The sequence below is a fragment of the Rhinopithecus roxellana genome, chromosome 12 (assembly GCF_007565055.1).
Source record: "Rhinopithecus roxellana isolate Shanxi Qingling chromosome 12, ASM756505v1, whole genome shotgun sequence".
NCBI classification, from domain to species: Eukaryota; Metazoa; Chordata; class Mammalia; order Primates; family Cercopithecidae; genus Rhinopithecus; species Rhinopithecus roxellana.
Window position 1 is genome coordinate 117,196,399 of NC_044560.1, and position 22,973 is coordinate 117,219,371.

Consider the following 22,973-nt stretch of genomic DNA (forward strand, 5'->3'; position numbering starts at 1 on the left):
ACCATCACACCAGTGCACTTCAGCCGGGGTGAAAAGAACAAACTCCATGTCATAAAGACATAAATTAATTAATTAAAGGACAGATACAAAAACTGGCATATGTGTACTTTTTCTTCATAAACTTTAAAAATATTATTTAGAATAAAAAGACATGAAAAACACTGTACATATATGTTAACAGAAATGCAACATACACAGAAATAATTCCGACATAAATAACAAATGTTCTAGTGGAGAAGGGGTAGTTTTTACAGGTTATAAAAAATTTTTTTTAACCATGCCCAGCCTGCCATAACGTTTTATGCCTACTTTAGTTCTGGAACCCCCAAGGAGCTATCACAAAGAACGAAGAACATCTAAACAAAGGGGACAGTGAAAGTCCAGATGCTACATCATGAAGCTTTTCATTTCAAAATCAATATCGCTTCCATTTTAGTCAGAGAACGATGGGGCTTCCAAAAGACAACAAGAGAAAATGCAAAGATACACAAGGGCACATCCCCAGCAGGGAAGTTCTCCTCACCCAGGGAGACCAGGTTCCTGTAATCTCGAGAATCACGTCTCTGTATAAAGTCCTCTGAGCAGGGTCCAGGCATTTCCACTCCTCCTGAGAGATTTCTATGACCACATCCCTGAATGTCAATAGACACTGAAATAAAAACACATTTATACCAAATGGTTAGGGGAGGAGCTCTTATCTTTACAGAAAATGAGTAGAGGAGAGAGGGGAAAGCATAGATTTAATTGTAATGAATGTTCTGACAAATCCGAATAAGGAATTTCTCACCACATGATGTCTTCCCAGTTGTGTTTTATTACACTTTTTGAAGAAGTCATGACACCCTCTCAGTATGAATTTCTTACGTTTGTGAATAAATACAAGCAATACATAAATAAAAAAATCAATGCAGGGTTCCAGTTATAGAAATGTTAGGAACTTTTATTGACACACCAAGTGACATTCAGTATCTGGATGAGCCAGAGCATGAGTGAGGTCTTCAAAGATGACAACGTCCACAGTGAAAGATCGGCCAGGCACGGTGGTGGCACATGGCTGTAATCCCAGCTACGTGGGAGGCTGAGGCAGGAGAATCGCTTGATCACTGGAGGTAGAGGTTGCAGTGATCCGAGATCGTGCCTCTGCACTCCAACCCGGGAAACCGAAATTCCGTCTCAAAAAAAAAAAAAAAAAACGAAAAAAAATTAGCCGGGCATAGTTGCAGGCACCTGTGGTCCCAGCTATTTGGCAGGCTGGAGGTGGGAGGATGGCTTGATCCTCAGGGTGGAGGTTGCAGTAAGCTACGATCACACCACTGCACACTAGCCTGGGCAACAAAGCAAGACCCCATCTCAAAATAAAATAAAATACATGAAAACAAAATGACTCAAAGTACAAAAATCCATTTTGTATATATATGTCAACAAAATAATAAAACCTACACAGACTCAAAAAAACTAGATGTTAATACAAAGATTGTTATTTTCCTCAGATTTTCAAAATACAAAAGATTTTCAAAATATATACATATGTGTGTATATATTAATCTGTATGTATATATGTGTGTATATGTGTGGGGATGTGTGTATATAGTATATATATGTTTTTAAAAATATAAGAAGTAGCAAGTTTTGTTTAACTGGAAAGGAATCTCATCTTGGTGGAAAAGAATGGTTTGGCAGTTGGGGGCAGGTGGAAATCATGTCAGATCTTAGAAAATAAGAAATGCCCCATCACTCTCTCAACTGCCTGACATGGAGGAAGCTTCAGGTATCTGTAGTGATGCAGGTGTGCACAGAGGCAGCCACCACAGGACTCTATACAGAGAAAAATCAAAAAGGGCCCACACATCGTCATTCAGCCAATTGCCAATGCAGATGCCAAAGAGCAAGGCAGCCATGTTTGCTAACATGACAGCATGTCAATTTTTACACCAATAGGATCAGATATCAAAGTAAAATATTTACTGGAACACAAAGAAGAAAACAAGAGATGCTGGGATCTACTTGAGGGTGACGGGTGGGAGGAAGGAGAGGAGCAGAAAAAATAACTACTGGGGGCTGGGCGTGGTGGCTCACACCTGTAATGCCAGCACTTTGAGAGGTCTAGGGGAGTGGATCACCTGAGATCAGGAGTTCAAGACCAGCCTGGCCAACATAGTGAAACTCTCTCTCTAGTAAAAAATACAAAAATTAGCCAGGCATGGCAGAAGGCACCTGTAATCCCAGCTACTCAGGAGGCTAAGGCAGAAGAATTGTTTGAACCTGGGTGGCAGAGGTTACAGTGAGCTGAGATCACGTCATTATACTCGAGCCTGAGCAACAAGAGCAAAACATGTCTCAAATAAATAAATAAATAAAAAATAACTATTGGATACTGGGCTTAATACAAGAGTGATGAAATAATCTGTACAACAAACTCCAAAGACACAACTTTACCTATGTAACAAAGCTTCACATGTGACCCCAAACCTAAAGTAAAAACATAAATATAAAAAAATTTGGCCAAGCATGGTGGCTCATGACTGTAATATCATCACTTTGGAAGGTTGAGGCAGGTGAATCATGAGGTCAGGAGTTCAAGACCAGCCTGGCCAAGATGGTGAAATCCTGTCTCTACTAAAAATACAAATATTAGCCAGGTGTGGTGGTGGGCTCCTGTAATCTCAGCTACTCAGGAGGCAGAGGCAGGAAAATGCTTGGACCTGGGAGGCAGAGGTTGCAGTGATCATGCCAATGAACTTCAGCCCAGGTGATAGAGTGAGTATCCGTCTCAAAAAAAAACAAAAAACAAAAAACAAAACATTATTTAAAATTTACTGTCAGGCCTCTGAGCCCAAGCTAAGCCATCATATCCTCTGTGACCTGCACGTATACATTCAGATGGCCTGAAGTAACTGAAGAATCAGAAAAGGAGTGAAAATGCCCTGTTACTGCCTTAACTGATGACATTACCTTGTGAAATTCCTTCTCCTGGCTCAAAAGCTCCCCCACTGAGCACCTTGTAACCCCGCCCCTGCCCACCAAAGACCAACCCCCTTTGACTAATTTCCCTTTGCCTACCCAAATCCTATAAAACGGCCCTACCCCCATCTCCCTTCCCTGACTCTCTTTTCAGACTCAGCCCACCTGCACACAGGTGAAATAAACAGCCTTGTTGCTCACATAAAGCCTGTTGGGTGGTCTCTTCTTTTGTACGACAGTGAAATTTGGTGCTGAAACCAGGGAAATTTGGTGCCATGATTTGGATAGGTGGACCTCCCTTGGGAGATCAATCCCCTGTCCTCCTGCTCTTTGCTCCATGAGAAAGATCCACCTATGATCTCTTGTCCTCAGACCAACCAGCTCAAGGAACAGGCATTCTGTTACATGTCGATCCCCATCTAGTCTCTGCTCCCAATGCAACTCATCCCAAATCTTGCTTCTTTCCCTCCCACCTGTCCCTTCAGTCCCAACCCCAAGCATTGTTCTGTCTTTTCAATCTTCCTTCTCTTTGGACCCATCTGACCTCTCCCCTCCTCCCCAGGCTGCTCCTCACCAGGCCAAGCCAGGTCCCAATTCTTTCTCAGCCTCTGCTCCCCCACCCTATAATCCTTTCATCAACTCCCCTCTTCACACCCAATCCAGCTTACAGTTTTGTTCTGCCAATAGCCCTCTCCCACAGCCCTCTCCCACGTGCCTGGCAATTTCCTCTTAAAAAGGTGGCTGGAGCTAAAGGCATAGTCAAGATTAATGCTCCTTTTTCTTTTTCCCATCTCTCCCAAATCAGTTAGCATGTAGGCTCTTTTTCATATATAAAAACCCAGCCCAGTCCATGGCCCGTTTGGCAACAACCCTTAGATGCTTTACTGCCCTAGACCCAAAGGAGCCAGAAGGCCATCTTATTCTCAATATGCATTTTACTACCCAATCCACTCCTGACATTAAATAAAGCTCAAAAAATTAAATTCTGGCCCTAAAACCCCACAACAGAACTTAACTAACTTCACCTTCAAGGTGCATAATAATAGAGTAGAAGTAGCCAAGTAGCAACGCATTTCTGAGTTGCAATTCCTTGCCTCCACTGTGAGACAAACCCAAGCCACATCTCCAACACACAAGAACTTCCAAATGCCTGACCCGCAGTGGCCAGGCATCCCTCCAGGACCGCCTACCCCATGAGCTTGCTTCAGGTGCTGGAAATCTGACCCCTGGGCCAAGGGATGCCCGCAGCCCAGGATTCCTCCTAAGCCATGTCCCATCTGTGGGGGATCCAACTGGAAATCAGACTGTCCAACCTGGCAGCCACTCCCAGAGCCCCTGGAACTCTGGCCCAAGGCTCTCTGACAGACTCCTTCCCAGATCTTTTCGGTTTAGCGGCTGAAGACTGACACGGCCAGATTGCCTCCGAAGCCTCCTGGACCATCACAGACTCTTTGGGTAACTCTTACAGTGGAGGGTAAGTCTGACCCCTTCTTAATCAATACGGAGGTTACCCACTCCACATTACCTTCTTTTCAAGGGCCTGTTTCCCTTGCCTCCATAACTGTTGTAGGTATTGACGACCAGGCTTCTAAACCTCTTAAAACTCCCCAACTCTGGTGCCAACTTGGACAATACTCTTTTAAGCACTTCTTTTTAGTTATCCCCGCCTGCCCTGTTCCCTTATTAAGTTGAGGCATTTTAACTAAATTATCTACTTTATTGACAATTCCTAGGTTACAGCTGCACCTCATTGCCACCATTTTCCCCAGTTCAAAGCCTCCTTCACATCCTCCTCTCGTATCCCCCCACCTTAACCCACAAGTATGGGATACCTCTACTCCCTCCTTGGCAATCGATCATGCACCCCTTGCCATCTCATTAAAACCTAATCACCCTTACCCCACTCAATGCCAATATCCCATTCCACAGCAAGCTTTAAAAGGATTAAAGCCTGTTATCACTTACCAGTTACAGCATGGCTTTTAAAGTCTATAGACTCTCTTTACAATTCTCCCATTTTACCTGTCCAAAAACCATACAAGCCTTACAGGTTAGTTCAGGATCTGCTCCTTATCAACAAAATTGTCTGGCCTATCCTCCCCCATGGCTCAAAATCACAAACTTTGCTCAAATCACTCTCTACAGTTCTCATAACTTCCAAAATCTATTTTCTTCCTCACACTTGATGCATATACTTTTTGCTCCCTGGCTCCTTCAGCTATACTCGCTGTTTCTTAGAGTCTCCTACAATTACCATTGTTCATAGCCCAGACTTCAATCTGGTCTCCCACATTATTCTGGATGCCACACCTGACCCCCATGGCTGTATCTCTCTGATCTACCTGACGTTCACTCCATTTCCCCATATTTCCTTCTTTCCTGTTCCTCATCCTAATCACACTTGGTGTATTGATGGCAGTTCCACTAGGCCCAATCGCCAATCACCAGCAAAGGCAGGCTATGCTATAGTATCTATCATTGAGGCTGCTGCTCTGCCCCCCTCCACTACCTCTCAGCAAGCTGAACTCATTGCCTGAACTTGAGCCCTCACTCTTGCAAAAGGACTGTGCATCAACATTTATACTGATTCTAAATATGCCTTCCATATCCTGCACCGCCATGCTGTTATATGGGCAGAAAACAATTTCCTCATTATGCAAGTGTCCTCCATCATTAATGCCTCTTTAATAAAAACTCTTCTCAAAGCCCCTTTACCTACAAAGGAAGCTGGAGCCATTCATGGCAAGGGTCATCAAAAGGCATCAGATCCCCTCACTCAGGACAACACTTATGCTGATAAGGTAGCTAAAAAAGCAGCTAGTGTTCCAACTTCTATCTCTCACAGCAGTTTTTCTCCTCATCTGGTCACTCCCACCTACTCCCCCACTGAAACTTCCACCTATCAATCTCTTCCCACACAAGGCAAATGGTTCTTGAACCAAGGAAATTATCTCCTTCCAGCCTCACAGGCCCATTCTGTTCTGTCATCATTTCATAACCTCTTCCATATAGGTTACAAGCCACTAGCCCGCCTCTTAGAACCTCTCATTTCCTTTCCATCATGGAACTCTATTCTCAAGGAAATCATTTCTGTGTTCCATCTGCTATTCTACTACTCCTCAGGAATTTCTCAGGCCCCCTCCCTTCCCTACCCATCAAGCTTGGGGATTTGCCCCTTCCCAGGACTGGCAAATTGACTTACTCACATGTCTTGAGTCAGGAAACAAAAATACCTCTTGGTCTGGGTAGACACTTTCACTGGATGGGTAGAGGCCTTTCCCACGGGGTCTGAGAAGACCACCATGGTTATTTCTTCCCTTCTGTCAGACATAATTCCTCGGTTTGGCCTTCCCACCTCTATACAGTCCAATAATGGACCGGCCTCTATTAGTCAAATCACTCAAGCTCAGGCTCTTGGTATTCAGTGGAACCTTCATACTCCTTACCTTCTTCAATCTTCAGAAAAGGTAGAATGGACTAATGATCTTTTCAAAACACACCTCACCAAGCTCAGTCACTAACTTAAAAAGGACTGGACAATACTTTTACCACTTGTCCTTCTCAGAATTAGGGCCTGTCCTTGGAATGCTACAGGGTACAGCCCATTTGAGCTCCTGTATCGACACTCCTTTTTATTAGGTCCCAGTCTCATTCCAGACACCAGACCAACTTGGACTGTGTCCCCAAAACTTTGTCATCCCTACTATCTTCTGTATTCACCGATCTCAACTACTCATAAATGCCCTGCTCTCTACACTGCTGGTTTACACTGTTTCTCCAAGACATCACAGCTGATATCTCCTGGTGCTATTCCCAAACCACCACTCTTAACTCTTAAAGTAAATAAATAATCTTTGCTGGCAGGGCTATGCTGAACCTCCTTGGGCACTCTCTAATTGGATGTCGTGGGTCCTCACAATTCTTAGTCCTTTACTACCTGTTTTTCTCCTTCTCTTATTCCGTTAGGTTTTCAATTCATACAAAACCATATCCAGGCCATCACCAATAATTCTATGTGACAAATATTTCTTCTAACAACCCCACAATATCACCCATTACCACAAAATCTTCCTTCAGCTTAATCTCTCCCACTCTAGGTTCCCATGCCGCCCCAATCCCGCTTGCAGCAGCCCTGAGAAACATCACCCATTATCTCTCCATACCAGCCCCCAAAATTTTCGTCACCCCAACACTTCAACACTATTTTGTTTTATACAGAAATACACGTGTACGAGACTTGCTCTGACACCTGACACTGAACTGACAGTAGCGGCTGCCCAGTGAGTTTGGAAGGAGGGTGGAGGATGTGACAGGGAAAGGAGATGCGTTATGGCAATGAGTCTTTATGGTGGCAGCTTTCCTCAGAGTTTTTCCAGAAAACAAATATATCCATCATGTGATGTTTAAATACCAAAATATACTAAAAATGCAAAAATTAGCCGGGCGTGCTGGTGGGTGCCTGTAATTCTAGCTACTCAGAAGACTGAGGCAGAAGAATCCCTTGGTCCTGGGAGGCAGAGGTTTCAGTGAGCTGAGATTGCACCACTGCACTCCATCCAAGGTGAGAGAGTGAGACTCCATTTCAAGAAAAAGAAAAAAGAAAAGAATACATGGGTCCTTTTGGAGGAGTGTTCTATGCCAATGCAGCCCATGTTTCAACATTTTTACAGAATGGGCCAGAGGGCCTTGAGGGAAACATGCAATAAATAGCTCCCAGCTCAAGATTTTAACAAATGACAAAAGTAAAGAAAACTGAAAAACAGACTAACTGGTTAAACTGCATTTTGATGTTTAGTTAAAAGGTCACTGACATCTATACCAAGTATACACTGAAACAATCAAACTTAAGTATTAGGTACTAAAGGCTTCCAATAAATAACGAAGACTAGAAAGCATGCAGACCTTGAACTGAACCGGATGCTAATTTCAAATAGTAACTATTTTGAAATTGTTTAAAAAAAAAATTCTAACGAATTCTGGGGTCAACCAAGAATAACCGGAAAATACTCAAGTACAGAAATGAATGATGTGAGCTGATTATAGGATGCTGCAAAGGCATCTTTCAGCAGTCATTATGGATTAAGAAAGAAAGCATTTTTTTTTTTTCAATTCTTCAGCGAAAAGAGCAGAAGTGGTGATTTATTATATGGTTGTTACACTCGGCCACAAATAAACACAGAAATAGTCCAGAATGTCACAGGTCCAGGGCAGAGGACCAACATGGGCAGTTTTGTTTATGAGCAAGGTGGGTCTCAGAGGTGATCAGTGATCACAGGGTGATGAAGTTCTAGATCCATTGAGACAAGCTCTAGATAGCAGCATGCAGTCCCACAACTTGTAACAGCATCCCCAGCGTCTGGCATTCCATGTTTCTGCTCCTGTGGCCTCCACAGTGCAACAAGCTAGCAGTTTACTTCGAGCTGTACCTCATCTTTCTTCTTTTGTGCTTCAGGCTGAGCATTCGCTTCTTTCTCCACTTGGCTCTCATGGCACAGAGGTTTCCAAGAAAATGGCGCTAAGGCTGAGAGCAGAAATTAAAAAAAATTTTTTTTTTTTGAGACGGAGTCTCGCTCTGTCGCCCAGGCTGGAGTGCAGTGGTGTGATCTCGGCTCACTGCAACCTCCGCCTCCTGGGTTCACGCCATTCTCCTGCCTCAGCCTCCGGAGTAGCTGGGACCACAGGCGTCTGCCACCACGCCCGGCTAATTTTTTGTATTTTTAGTAGAGACGGGTTTTTTTTTTTTTTTTTTTTTTTGAGACGGAGTCTGGCTCTGTCACCCAGGCTGGAGTGCAGTGGCCGGATCTCAGCTCACCGCAAGCTCCACCTCCCGGGTTTACACCATTCTCCTGCCTCAGCCTCCGGAGTAGCTGGGACTACAGGCGCCCGCCACCTCGCCCGGCTAGTTTTTTTGTATTTTTAGTAGAGATGGGGTTTCACCATGTTAGCCAGGATGGTCTCAATCTGCTGACCTCGTGATCCGCCCGTCTCGGCCTCCCAAAGTGCTGGGATTACGGGCTTGAGCCACCGCGTCCGGCCGAGACGGGGTTTCACCATGTTAGCCAGGATGGTCTCAATCTCCTGACCTCGTGATCCACTCACCTCGGCCTCCCAAAGTGCTGGGATTACACGCGTGAGCCACCACGCCCGGCCAGAAATAAAACTTTTAAAATGAAGATTTATCTCAAACTGCAAAAAATAAAAAATAAAAAATAAATAGAAAAATGAAGAGGAACCAGAAAGACAAAAAAGGAAGTCTATTATACAATGAGAACAAAAGAATTTTTGATGTCTCTTTTTTTCCTATTTTTTGTTTGTGTATTTGTTTGAGATGGAGACTTACTCTGCCGCCCTGGCTGCAGTACTGTGGGATGATATTGACTTACTGCAACCTCTGCCTCCCAGGTGTAAGCAATTCTTGTGCCTCAGCTTCCCAAGTAGCTGGAACTAAAGGTGCACACCACCACCCCTGGCTAACTTATTTATTTTTAGTAGAGATGGGGTTTCACCATGTTAGCCAGGATGCTCTTGAACTTCTGACCTTAGGTGATCCACTCAAGTCGGTCTACCAAAGTACTGTGATTGTAGGGATGAGCCACCTTGTCTGGCTCTCATATCCTGGTTTTTTTTTTTTTTTTGGTTTTGTTTTGTTTTTCTGAGACAGACTCTCACTCTGTCGCCCAGGCTACAGTGCACTGGTGCAATCTCGGCTCCCTGCAAGCTCTGCCTCCTGGGTTTACACCATTCTCCTGCCTCAGCCTCCTGAGTAGCTGGGACTACAGGCACCCGCCACGACCCCTGGCTAATTTTTTGTATTTTTAGTAGAGACGGGGTTTCACCATGTTAGCAAGGCTGGTCTCAATCTCTTGACCTCATGATTCACCAGCCTCAGCCTCCCAAAGTGCTGGGATTACAGGCGTGAGCCTCTGTGCCCAGCCTGATATCCCTGTTAAAAAGTACTATGGTATATCCCTTTTCAAAACTACTGTCTCAAAAAGTACTATCTCTTTAAAAAGCACTATCTCAAAAAAGAAAAATAGAAAATAAGAAACAGAAAACAGGTTGGGAAAAGTGGCTCACATCTGTTGGCCATGCTGGTTTCAAACTCCTGACCTCAAATGACCTATGTGCCTTGGCTTCCCAATGTGCTGGGCTTACAGGCGTGAGCCACCGCACCTGGCTCAATCCTCTTAACATAAACACTTTAATGTCAATTAAGGCTTGAACTCAATGTTAAGTCAATACAAACTCAAATCAATGCTGATTTGACTCTAATGTCAATTAATGCTTGATGGTTTGCTATACTCATTGCATTGGGAACAGTTATCTCAAAAATGAATTTTCTGATGTTCTGCAAGGAGTGACCTCGGACTGAAGACCTTGCCACACTTGTGACATTTGTAAGATTTCTGTCCAGTATGGATTCTCTGATGTCTAATAAGGTGTGAACATGAAGTAAAGGCTTTGCCACAATCATCACATTTGTGAGGTTTCTCTCCTGTATGAATTCTCCTGTTTTTGCATAGGATGAAGCTTGACTGAAGACTTTGCCACAGTCATGACATTTGTAAGGTTTCTCTCCCGTATGAGTTTGCAATGAACTGCAATGTATGAACGATGTCTGAAAAATTTGCCACATTTGTTACACTTGTAAGATCTCTCTTCATTATGGATTCTCCAATGATTTGCAATGGTTTTAGCATTACTGAAGACTTTGTGAGAATCATTACATTAGTTCAGTTTCCCTACACCATGAACTGCCTGATGGGGAATAATTGTTGACTGCTCACTAAAGGCTTTGCCACACTCACTACACTTGTAAGATTTCTCTCCAGTGTGAATTCCAGTATGTTGTGCCAGGTGTGAATCACTCCCAAAAGTCTTGTCACAAACCTTATATTTGTATGGTTTCTCTCCAGTATGAATTATCCTATGTCTTTTAAGGTGTGATTTGCGACTGAAAAGTTTGTCGCATGCTTCACATTTGTAAAGTTTCTCTCCAGTATGAATTCTATGATGAAGTGAAAGTTGTGACTGTTGATTAAAAGCCTTCCCACATTCGTTACACTTGTAAGGTTTCTCTGCAGTGTGAATTCTAGTATGTCTTGCTAGGTATGAATTACGCACAAAAGCCTTGTCACAAAGTGTACATTTGTAAGATTTCTCTCCAGTATGAAGTCTACGATGGTATACAAGGGATGGCTTGTGACTGAAGGTCTTTCCACACTCATTACACTTGTAAGGTTTCTCACCACTATGAAGTCTACGATGGCAATGAAGGTATGACCTCTGACTGAAGGTCTTGCTACACTCATTACACTTGTAAGGCTTTTCACCACTATGAACTCTACGATGGCATACAAGGTATGACTTCAGACGGAAGGTCTTGCCGCACTCATTACACTTGTAAGGTTTCTCTCCACTATGAATTCTAGTATGTTTTGCCAGATAGGAATGAGATGCAAAAGCCTTGTCACAAACTTTACATTTGTATGGTTTCTCTCCAGTATGAATTACCTTATGTGTCTCAAGGGTTGATTCTCGACTGAAAACTTTTTCACATTCTTCATATTTGTATGAATGTGCTCCAGGATGAATTAATTTATGAACTAAAAGATCTGAATTTTGACGAAAGGTCTTGCCACATTCATGACACTTGTAAGGTTTTTCTCCACTGTGAATTCTAGTATGTCTTACCAGGTGTGAATTCCATGCGAAAGCCTTGTCACAAACCTCACATTTGTAAGATTTCTCTCCACGATGAAGTCTATGATGGCATACAAGGGATGACTTGTGACTGAAAGTCTTGCCACACTCATTACACTTGTAAGTTTTCTCTACAGTGTGAATTCTGGTGTGTCGTGCCAGCTGTGAATGCCACGTGAAAACTGCGTCACAAACCTTACATTTGTATGGTTTCTCTCCAGTGTGAATTCTCCTATGTGTCTCAAGGGTTGATTTGCGATTGAAAACTTTGTCACATTCTTCACATTTGTAAGGTTTCTCTCCAGTATGAATTCTATGATGACGTGCAAAGTTTGATTGTTGATTAAAAGCCTTGTCACATTCATTACACTTGTAAGGTTTCTCTCCAGTATGAATTGTCTTATGAATTACAAGGGCTGAATTTTGACCAAAGAGCTTGCCACACTCATTACACTTGTAAGGTTTTACTCCAGTATGAAGTCTACGATGGCATGTAAGGGATGACACCTGACTGAAGGACTTGCCACACTCATTACACTTGTAAGGTTTCTCACCCGTGTGGCATCTCTGATGGCCTGCAAGGTACTGCTTGTGATGAAAGACCTTGCCACATACATCACGTTTATATATTTTGTCTCCTAAATGGCTTATCTGGTGTTTCCTTAAGAGTGAGCTACAATTAAAGGCTTTGCCACTCTCATTACATTGGAAAGATGTTTCTGTCATGTGTACTTCCTGTTCTTCTGTGAGTAATGAAGAATTTGGGGAATTATTCTCACAGTTATTAGAAATATGGATTTGGGGTCTACAAGAAATTCTTTGGGATGTTGAAACTGAGGGAACATCACTGGTAGACTTCTCAAGTTGATTACTCATTTTACCTTTGATCTGAAATATGTGCAGTTCAGGCAGATGTGAATGAAAGCTTGATCCAAGTTGATCTTTAATAGGCTTGTTTCCAGCATCTTTTTGATCATGTCGGTCTGTACTACCAGTGAACATTTTAATTTTTGTCATGGGTCCTTCATGGCCATTTCTTTCATCTTCTCGACACTGAAACTCAATGTCCTGAATTTCTTTCTCAATGTCCCGGAAGCAAGAATCTCTAATGTGATGACTTTCATGTCTTTGCACTGTCCCGGTGTGGAACACTTCTGTATTGCACTGCCCTGTTGATGACACCTCCTTCATCATGCATTTGGAAGAGATATCTGCAAAATATAAACACCAATAGGTTTCCAATTAAGTCCAGATGGCAAATCATACTGAAGTGTGTAAATATGACACAAGAACAATACTTATTTTGAACTGCCCAAACATGATCTTCAAAGTTTAGGAACACAAAAGGAGTAAGATTCTTTAATAACTTTTTTTTTTCCTCCCTGACTGTCTGAAGATAGGCCGCCATCATGAATGACACTGTAACTATCCGCACTAGAAAGTTCATGACCAACCGACTACTTCAGAGGAAACAAATGGTCATTGATGTTCTTCACCCTGGGAAGGCAACAGTGCCTAAGACAGAAATTCGGGAAAAACTAGCCAAAATGTAGAAGACCACACCGGATGTCATCTTCGTATTTGGATTCAGAACTCATTTTGGTGGTGGCAAGACAACTGGCTTTGGCATGATTTATGACTCCCTGGATTATGCAAAGAAAAATGAACCCAAACATAGACTTGCAAGACATGGCCTGTATGAGAAGAAAAAGACCTCAAGAAAGCAACGAAAGGAACGCAAGAACAGAATGAAGAAAGTCAGGGGGACTGCAAAGGCCAATGTTGGTGCTGGCAAAAAGCCGAAGGAGTAAAGGTGCTGCAGTAAAGGCTACCTGTGTCCAGTTTGGATTTTTCACGAGCAGATTAATAAACTAAAAACTTTCAAAAAAAAAAAAAAGATTCTTTAATAAATAAAGGGCATTTACATGTCCTTCAAATTAATTCCATGAAAACCTATTTCCTATATCATGACAAAACACTGACAGGGCACAAACATGAGTAAGCCAAAAGTAAGGAGGGTTTTTCCACTGTGACCCTAAAGTGTATCACAATTTGCAAAAAACATATCACTGTCACATCAATGAAGAGAAAAATATATATTCTTCATATTTACAGCATATTTACCATGTACAAATGCTAAAAAACAAAAACCCACACAATATACAATATTGGTAAATAATCGACAACAACCTCATGTAAGGATTACCAAAAGCAATGTAAATTCTGTATTGTCAAACAATTATAGCACAGAGAAGATAATAAAAGATTACAAAAATTAGCCAGGTGTGGTGGCCCGTGACTGTAGTCACAGCTACTTGGGAGGGTGAGGCACAAGAATCTCTTGAACCTGAGAGGCAGAGGTTGCAGTGAGCCAAGATCACACTACTACACTCTAGCCAGGGAGACAAAGTGAGACTCTACCTCAAACAAAAAAAGGAAAAAAAAGAAAAAAAGTTACAATGTATTTCTGAATAAATGTCATAAAATTACTTATATCCACACAGAACAGGCACTTAGTGACTTTTGAAAAATTTTTTGTATTTTTATTTTTTTGAGACGGAGTCTTGCACTCCAGCTTGGAGAGCCACGGCATGATCTCAGCTCACTGCAACCTCTGCCTCCTGGGTTGAAGTGATTCTCCGGCCTCAGCCTCCTGACTACCTGGGATTACAGGCATGCACCACTATGCCTGTGTAATTTTTGTGTTTTTAGTAGAGATGGGTTTCACCATCTTGGCCAGTCTGGTCTCAAACTCCTGACCTCAAGTAATCCACCCACCTCGGCCTCCCAAAGTTCTGGGATTACAGGTGTGAGCCACTGCACCCGGTGACACTTTGTGACATTAACGAGTGTAGTGTGTCAGTTATATTGCATACCACATACTGTAAAGCCATATGTAAAATTATAAAAATAAAATGTTGTAACCCATGATAAAACCAGCAAGCAAATGAGTACAGTTATACAGCCTGCAGAATTCTAAACAATTCCCTCTTAAGAAAAAAGCCACAATTTCTATTTAAGGATCAGCACACAACATAAGAAAAGAAATACATGATAAGATCACTACCTTCTGATGTATGAGGTCAAGAAAATGCACAGCATTTTAAGAAATAAGAATTGACTAATGGCTGAGCAAGGTGGCTCACACCTGTAATCCCAGCACTTTGGGTGGCTGAGGCAGGTGGATCACAAGGTCAGGAGATTGAGAACAGCCAGGCCAACATGGGGAAACCCCATCTCTACTAAGAATACAAAAAGAAACAGCTGGATGTGGTGGTGGGTGCCTGTAATCTCAGCTACTCTGGAAGATAAGGCAAAAGAATCATTTGGACTCGGGGTGGAGGTTGCAGTGAGCCGAGATCTCGCCATTGCATTCCATCCAGCCTGGGTGACAGGGCAAGACTCCGTCTCAAACAAACAAACAAACAAATAGATAAATAACTGACCAATAGTGTAGAAAAGTGCAATTATGATGTCACAACTCTAGTTATGTAATAGCCAGGCAACACAGCAATTTTGTATATATGCATTCCCCATGGTTATCTAGTTCACTATGCATAAAATATATAGACTGTGTACCGGGAAAATTTATAAACTGAGATCAGAGAAAACATTGTATAAAACAAATTGCACAATAAAAACAACAAATATGTACGCTCCCTGGCCCGAATGTTCGTCTTAGCTAAAAGCCATTATCAGGTTTCTTATTCTCCAATAGGATGTTCCTGCAGATGGGGCCTTTGAGAGAATTTGGTCATGGATGTTGACTAATTGTGAATAGGACTAGGGCTTTTAATTGTATATTTTCTTTCATTTATTTTTGAAAAAGAGCTTCACTCTTATTGCCCAGGCTGCAGTGCAATAACGTGATCTAGGATCACCACAACCTCTGCCTCCCAGGTTCAACCGATTCTCCCCCCTCAGCCATCTGAGTAGCTGGGATTAAAGGCATGCACGCACCACCGCTCCTGGCTAATTTTGTATTTTTAGTAAAGACGGTGTATCTCCATGTTGGTCAGGCTGATCTCAAACTCTCGACCTCATGTGATTTGGCCATCTCAGCCTCCCAAATGCTAGGAATACAGGCATGAGCCACCACACCCAGCCAGGACTAATGCTTTTATAAAAAGACAGTAAAGAGCTGATTGTCTGTTCCTCTTTACACCATGTCAGGACACAGCAGGAAGATGGCTGGGCTAAACCATGAAGAAGGCTCTCACCAGGAACCAATCTAACTGACATCTTGCTCTTAGATTTCCCACTCTCCAGATTCATGAGAAATATATTTCTGGCCGGGCGCGGTGGCTCAAGCCTGTAATCCCAGCACTTTGGGAGGCCGAGACGGGCGGATCACGAGGTCAGGAGATCGAGACCATCCTGGCTAACACGGTGAAACCCCATCTCTACTAAAAAAAATACAAAAATCTAGCCGGGCGAGGTGGCGGGCGCCTGTAATCCCAGCTACTGCGGAGGCTGAGGCAGGAGAATGGCGTTAACCCAGGAGGCGGAGCTTGCAGTGAGCCAAGATCCGGCCACTGCACTCCAGCCTGGGCGACAGAGCGAGACTCCGTCTCAAAAAAAAAAAAAAAAAAAAAAAAAAAAAAAAAAAAAGAAATATATTTCTATGTCTTAAGATTTCCAGTTTAGGCCGGGCGCGGTGGCTCAAGCCTGTAATCCCAGCACTTTGGGAGGCTGAGACGGGTGGATCACGAGGTCAGGAGATCGAGACCATCCTGGCTAACACGGTGAAACCCCGTCTCTACTAAAAATACAAAAAACTAGCCGGGCGAGGTGGTGGGCGCCTGTAGTCCCAGCTACTCCGGAGGCTGAGGCAGGAGAATGGCCTAAACCCGGGAGGCGGAGCTTGCAGTGAGCTGAGATCCGGCCACTGCACTCCAGCCTGGGCGACAGAGCAAGACTCCTTCTCAAAAAAAAAAAAAAAAAAAAAAAAAAAAAAAAAAAAAAAGATTTCCAGTTTAAGCTATTTTTTTAAATCTATTTTTGAGACCAGTAATGCTTCATCACCCAGGTAGTGGCACGATTCTCCTACCTAAAGAGGTACTCATGCCTCAGCCTCTTGAGTAGCAGGGAATACAGACACGTGCCACCATGCCTGGCTAATTTTTTTTGGGGGGGGGCGGGGAATGGAATCTAACTGCCACCCGAGCTGGAGTGCAGTGGTGCGATCATGGTTCACTGCAACATCCACCTCCCAGGTTCAAGTGATTCTCCTGTCTCAGTCTCACAAGAAGCTGGGATTAAAGGTTCATACCAACACACTCAGCTAATTTTTGTATTTTTACTAGAGACGGGGTTTCACCATGTTGGCCAGGCTGGTCTCGAACTGCGGCTGGCCAGTGTAAGCTATTTTTGACAGAACAGTAAAATGAGTGAGACAGGAAAAGAGGCATCTCATCATCAACATAACCAAAGACTGACAAATCTTATTAAACAAAGGAAGTTTAGAGTCTCTACTATAAAACTTATAATATATGAAGAAGTCTAATAGTATTCACTTGTTTTAAAAAGCAGGTGGACGAATCACCTGAGGTTGGGAGTTGGAAACCCGCCTTACCAATATGGAGAAACCCCATCTCTACTAAAAATACAAAGATTAGCCAGGCTTGCACCAGGCATAATCCCAGCTACTTGGGAGCCTGAAGCAGGACAATCACTTGAACCCTGGAAGTGGAGGTTGCAGTGAGCCAAGATTGCACCATTGCACTCCAGCCTGAGCAACAAGAGGGAAATTTCACTTAAAAAAAAAAAAAAAAAAAAGGCCGGGCACTCATGTCTGTAATTCCAGCACTTTGAGGGGCTGAGGAGGGTATACCACTTGAGGTCAGGAGTTCAAGACCAGCCTAGCGAACATGGTGAAACCCCATCCCTACTAAAAATACAAAATTAGCAAGGCGTAGTGGAGCATGCCTGTAATCCCAGCTTATCGGGAGACTGAGGCAGGAGAATTGCTTGAACACAGGAGGTGGAGGTTGCGGTGAACTAAGATTGTGCCATTGCACTTCAGCCTGGGCAACAGGAGCAAAATTCCATCTCAAAAAAAAAAAAAAAAACCAACCCTGGAAGCAAATTAACATTATTTCTCAAATAACGACAGCAGGCCCATAGTGTTCATATACATGACCCCAGTTTGCACATATGGTAAGTGAGGGACGAGACTTGATCCTGGGCCTGAAGCATCCCACCACATGTTCTTAGGCACAATAGTCAGCCCAGGCAGTACAGAAAATGACCAGTCACAGAAAATTCAAGGAGAACAGGAAGAAGTACATCAAGCAGGATACAAAGGTTGAGCTGGGACACAAGGGCTGAGCTGTGCTGCTGACAGTGGTGCTAAGTCATCCCTCATGGACCATGTGCTGAGTCATCATGCCCTGCACACACTGATTCAGGCAGCTTCGTATAATTTCGTCCAGTGGATGAATAAGGTCTTGACTTACTCCGTGAGAGTAGTGTTGGAGGGGAGGGGCTCACAGGGAAATTGGGGAATCAGGCATTACAAAATCAATAGGGTGGAAAGAAACAGTATTTGCATCCAGATCAATGTATCATGTGAGGCAAGGACACGAAAGGAAGGGTAAGTGTGAAGGGCAGGAGGTAATGGGCATGTAGGAGTGAACTTTGTGCATGCACGTCTGTGGGAATAGAATTCCACTAAGATAGACCAAATCTTCAGCTTGGAGGAAAGTGGAACTAATTTAGCCAATGGTAAAATATTGATCCAAGGTTAACTATGCAAATTACAATATGGGCAAGGGACAAGAATGAAAGAGATCCAAGAAAGCAGCAGTAGGGTGACCTGAGGTGAAAGCAGTTTTACATCTCTTAAATGCAATGCCTCTGATTTCTACTTTCAAGCATATACTCAACAAAATCCCCTGTGTAGATTCCAGAAATGCATACACACACAAAAAAACAAACGCTATGAAGAGTACAGTGCAGCAATGTAGGAGACCATGGGGGAGAACAAGTATCCCCTGGATGAGTAGGTAGTGATGTGCTTGTGAAAACAGAGCCTGGCTGAGTGCAGTGGCTCACTTCTGTAATCCCAGCACACTGGATGGGTGGGTGGATCACAAGGTCAGGAGTTCGAGACCAGCCAGGCCAGCATGGTGAAACACTGTCTCTACTAAAAAAATACAAAACATTAGTCGGGCATGGTGGTGCATGTCTGTAATCCCACCTACTCAAAAGGCTGAGGTAGGAGATTGCTTGAACCCAGAAGGCAGAGTTTGCAGTGTGCTGAGGTTGCACCACTGTACTCCAGCCTGGGTGACAGAGCAATACTCAGTCTTAAAAAAAAAAAAAAAAAAGGAACTGTACCTTTAATAGAGATGTGGTTTCACCCACGTTGGACAGGCTGGTCTCCAACTCCTGACCTCAGGTGATTCACCCACCTCAGCCTTCCAAAGTGCTGGGATTATAGGTGTGTGCCACCGCACCCACTTGGGCAGTATTATTTATGAGAATAAAGAGAAGAAACCAATCCAGATGTCCATCGACAGGTAAATATATGAACAAAATGTGGTATATACATACAATGGAATATTATTCAGCCTTAAAAACAAACTCAGATGGGGCCGGGCGCGGTGGCTCATGCCTGTAATCCCAGCACTTTGGGAGGCCGAGACGGGCGGATCACAAGGTCAGGAGATCGAGACCATGGTGAAACCCCGTCTCTACTAAAAATACAAAAAGTTAGCCGGGCGCGGTGGCGGGCCGAGATCGCGCCACTGCACTCCAGCCTGGGCGACAGAACGAGACTCCGTCTCAAAAAAAAAAAAAAAAAAAAAAAAGAAAACCATATCTGTTACAGGGTTGATCCTACAAAAAATGGGAACATAGGTTTTCTTGTTAAAAATGAACAATGGCACATATTGGTGTGAAAATGTGAAATGAACAAGAGTTCAGTCAAGAGCCTCATATATATGAGGCTGTGAGCCCAAATGACCTCCTCACTAGGAGGAATTTCAACACCACTGACTGCTGCTTAGAGAAGATGATCATTAGTTTACGGCATGAATATTGTCACAGTGCCAGTGAGAGACGCTTCTGTGATGCTCCTCAAAAACCAGAATGAGCTGGGCACAGTGGCTCACACCTGTAATCCCAGCACTTTGGAAGGCCGAGGTGGGTGGATCACCTGAGGTCGGGAGTTAGAGACGAGCCTGACCAACATGGAGAAACCCCGTCTCTACTAAAAATACAAAATTAGCTGCGCGTGGTGGTGGTGCATGCCTGTAATCCCAGCTACTTGGGAGGCTGAGGCAGGAGAATCGCTTGAACCTGGAAGGCAGAGGTTATGGTGAGCCGAGATCATACCACTGCACTCCAGCCTGGTCAACAAGAGTGAAATTCCATCTCAAAAAACAAAAACAGAAACAAAAAACAAAACAAAACAAAACAAAAAAACCACGTATGGGGCAAAATCACAAAAGAAAATACAAAACCAGGAAGAGCCAAGACAGACAAGAGCAGACTCCTCATGTCTGCAGGGACATTTTCCTCACCCACAGACTCCAGGTTCCTGTAGTTCTCCAACATCACTTCCCTGTATAAAGCCCTCTGCGCAGGGTTCAGGCATTTCCACTCCGCCAATGAGAATTCTATAGCCACATCCCTGAAAGTCACGCGTCCCTAAAATGAAACACACATTTCCACAAAACATTATGGAGGACGGAGTTATCACCTTCACAGGAAATGAGAAAAAGAGAAAATAAGTATTTATTTGATCAAAGGTTGTTCTGGCAAAACCACATTAAGGTGTTTTTGAGTATTTTTTCCCCGTAGTTGCATTTTATTATACTTTTCCTTCAAAGATTTTAAGATCCCATAAGTCACTATGGAAGTGATCTTATGGACAATATAAAAAACTATATAAATGAAAAGGAAGCACAGGGCCAGGCATGGTGGTTCACACCTGTAATCCCAACACTTCAGGAAGACAAGGCGGGCAGATTATTTGAGGTCAAGAGTTCAAGACCAGCCTGGTCAACATGGTAAAAACCTGTCTCTACTAAAAATATAAAAATTAGCCAGGCTTGGTGGCAGGCACCTGTAATTCCAGCTACACAGGAGGCTGAGGCAGGAGAATCACTAGAACCCAGGAGATGGAGGCTGTAGTGAGCCAAGTTGGCACCACTGCACTCCATCCTGGGCAACAGACTGATACTCCATCTCAAAAAAAAAAAAAAAAAGAAAAAAAAAAAAGCAAACATAGGGTTTTCTCTAGAGACATGTCAGATATAATGTTCAACATACCAGGTGATATTAAGTCTCTAGATGAGCTAAGATACACGTGCTGTTTCAGAGAGGACAAAGTCCAATGGCTTTGAAAGAAAAGTCCAAATCAAAAAACTATCACAATCGGTCAGGCACAGTGGCTCATGCCTATAATTCCAGCACTTTGGGAGGCCAAGGCGGGCAGATCAGGAGGTCAGGAGTTCGAGACCAGCCTAGGAACTTACTGAAACCCCTTCTCTACTAAAAATACAAAATTTAGCTGGGCGTGGTGGTGGGTGCCTATAATCCCCGATACTCAGGAGGCTGTGGCCATAGAATTGCTTGAAACCAAGAGGCAGAGGTTGCAGTGAGCCGATATCATGTTATGCACTTCAGCCTGGGTGACAGAGCAATACTGCGTCTCCAAAAAACTCAAAAAACAAAAAACTGTCATGATCACAGCAACAGCCATGACTAACATTTTTGAATGCTTCCCATGTGCTATACACTCTTCTAAGTGCTTCCCGTGTCATAAGCCATAAAATAACATACTATCCCATGAAGGAAGATCTGTACTTGGAGTCAGCTGCATCACACACACTCTAGGAAACTTGCCACAAATCAAATAGCTAAAAATATCAACATGAGCACCTGAATCCAGATGTCTGGGGTTCACATGTGAACATAAACACCTAAGTAACAGACACAGCTTTAAACTAAACTGCCACAGGTTTATCTAGTGGAGAGAATGTGATAAAGGTCCAAAGGTGAGAACATGGAGCATCCTACAAGGTCACTGAATAGACACATACAGGCATGCAAATAATCCTCCACAATATTTCTTACTTTTTTCTTTTTCTTTTTTTTGAGATGGAGTCTCACTCTATTGCACAGGCTGGAGTGCAGTGGCACAATCTTGGCTCACTGCAACCTCTGCCACCCAGGTTCAAGCAAGTCTCTTGCCTCAGTTTCCCCAGTAGGTGGGATTTGAGGCACCTGCCACCGCATCCATCTAATTTTTGTATATTTAGTGGAGAAGGGGTTTCACCATCTTAGCCAGGCTGGTTTTGAACTCCTGATGTTGTGATCCACCTGCCTCAGCCTTCCAAATAAAAAATACTTAAAATCATTACAATTATTATAAAAAATAAAACATATTGCAAATGAAAAATAGTTAAAATCATTACAATTATTATAAAAAATAAAACTTATTACAAATGTTGTTTTCTACATAAACCATGGGCTTATCCATCCATGTATTAATGCACACACATCCCACCATGCCGTTACACAGGTGGTGGCATGCACCTCAAACTCAGCTACTTGAGAGGCTGAGGCAACAGAATCACTGTAATCCAGGAGTCAGAGTCTACAGTGAAACGAAATCACACCACTGCACTCCTGCCTGGGTGACAGAGTGAGACACAACTCAAAAAATATTAAAAAATAAAGTTAAATCAATGATGTAATAAAGCCTATCATTGATGCCTATCTCCACTTTCCATTCCATTCCAAGTCATTAAAAGTGCAGAGTTTGGCCAAGCACAGTGGCTCAGGCCTGTAATCCCAGCACTTTGGGAGGCCGAGGGGGATGAATCACAAGGTCAGGAGTTTGACCAGCCTGACCAGTATGGTGAAACCTCATCTCTACTAAAAATACAAAAAAATTAGCCAGGTGGCAGCAAATGCCTGTAATCCCAGATCCTCGGGAGGCTGAGGCAAAAGAATTGCTTGAAGCCAGAAGGCAGGGGTTGCAGGGAGCTGAGATCCTGCCACTGCAATCCAACCTGGGCAACAGAGCGAGATTCCACCTCAAAAAAGTGCAGAGTCCAGCCGGGCTGGCTGTCTCCCATCTGGAATGCCAGCAATTTGGGAGGCCAAGATGGGAGGATCAATTGAGGCCAGGATATCAAGGCTATAGTGAGCTATGATTGCACCACTGCACTCCAGCTGGGACAACAAAATAAAAATACAATGTAAAAAATAAGGCTGGACACACCTTTAATCCCAGCACTTTGGGAGTCTGAGACAGGCAGATCACAAGGTCAAGAGTTTGAGACCAGCCTAAC

General features: G+C 43.3%; 1 protein-coding gene and 1 pseudogene across 2 annotated transcripts in view; one reads left to right on the plus strand and one right to left on the minus strand.

Moving 5' to 3' along the window:
• Positions 1–210: 210 nt before the first annotated feature.
• LOC104672668 (zinc finger protein 611) overlaps positions 211–22,973 on the minus strand; it is a 28,654-nt gene continuing 5,891 nt past the window's right edge. Inside the window, exons 3-5 of the mRNA XM_010376509.2 lie at positions 20,193–20,319; positions 10,852–12,875; positions 211–649 (exon numbers count right to left, since the gene is read on the minus strand). Of these exons, the coding sequence (XP_010374811.2) occupies positions 437–649; positions 10,852–12,875; positions 20,193–20,319 (2,364 nt within the window). The 3' untranslated portion in view covers positions 211–436. The remainder of the gene's footprint in view (positions 650–10,851; positions 12,876–20,192; positions 20,320–22,973) is intronic.
• LOC104672667 lies at positions 13,038–13,561 on the plus strand (annotated as a pseudogene). Its single transcript, XR_749428.2, has one exon. The product of XR_749428.2 is annotated as a 40S ribosomal protein S24 pseudogene (transcript).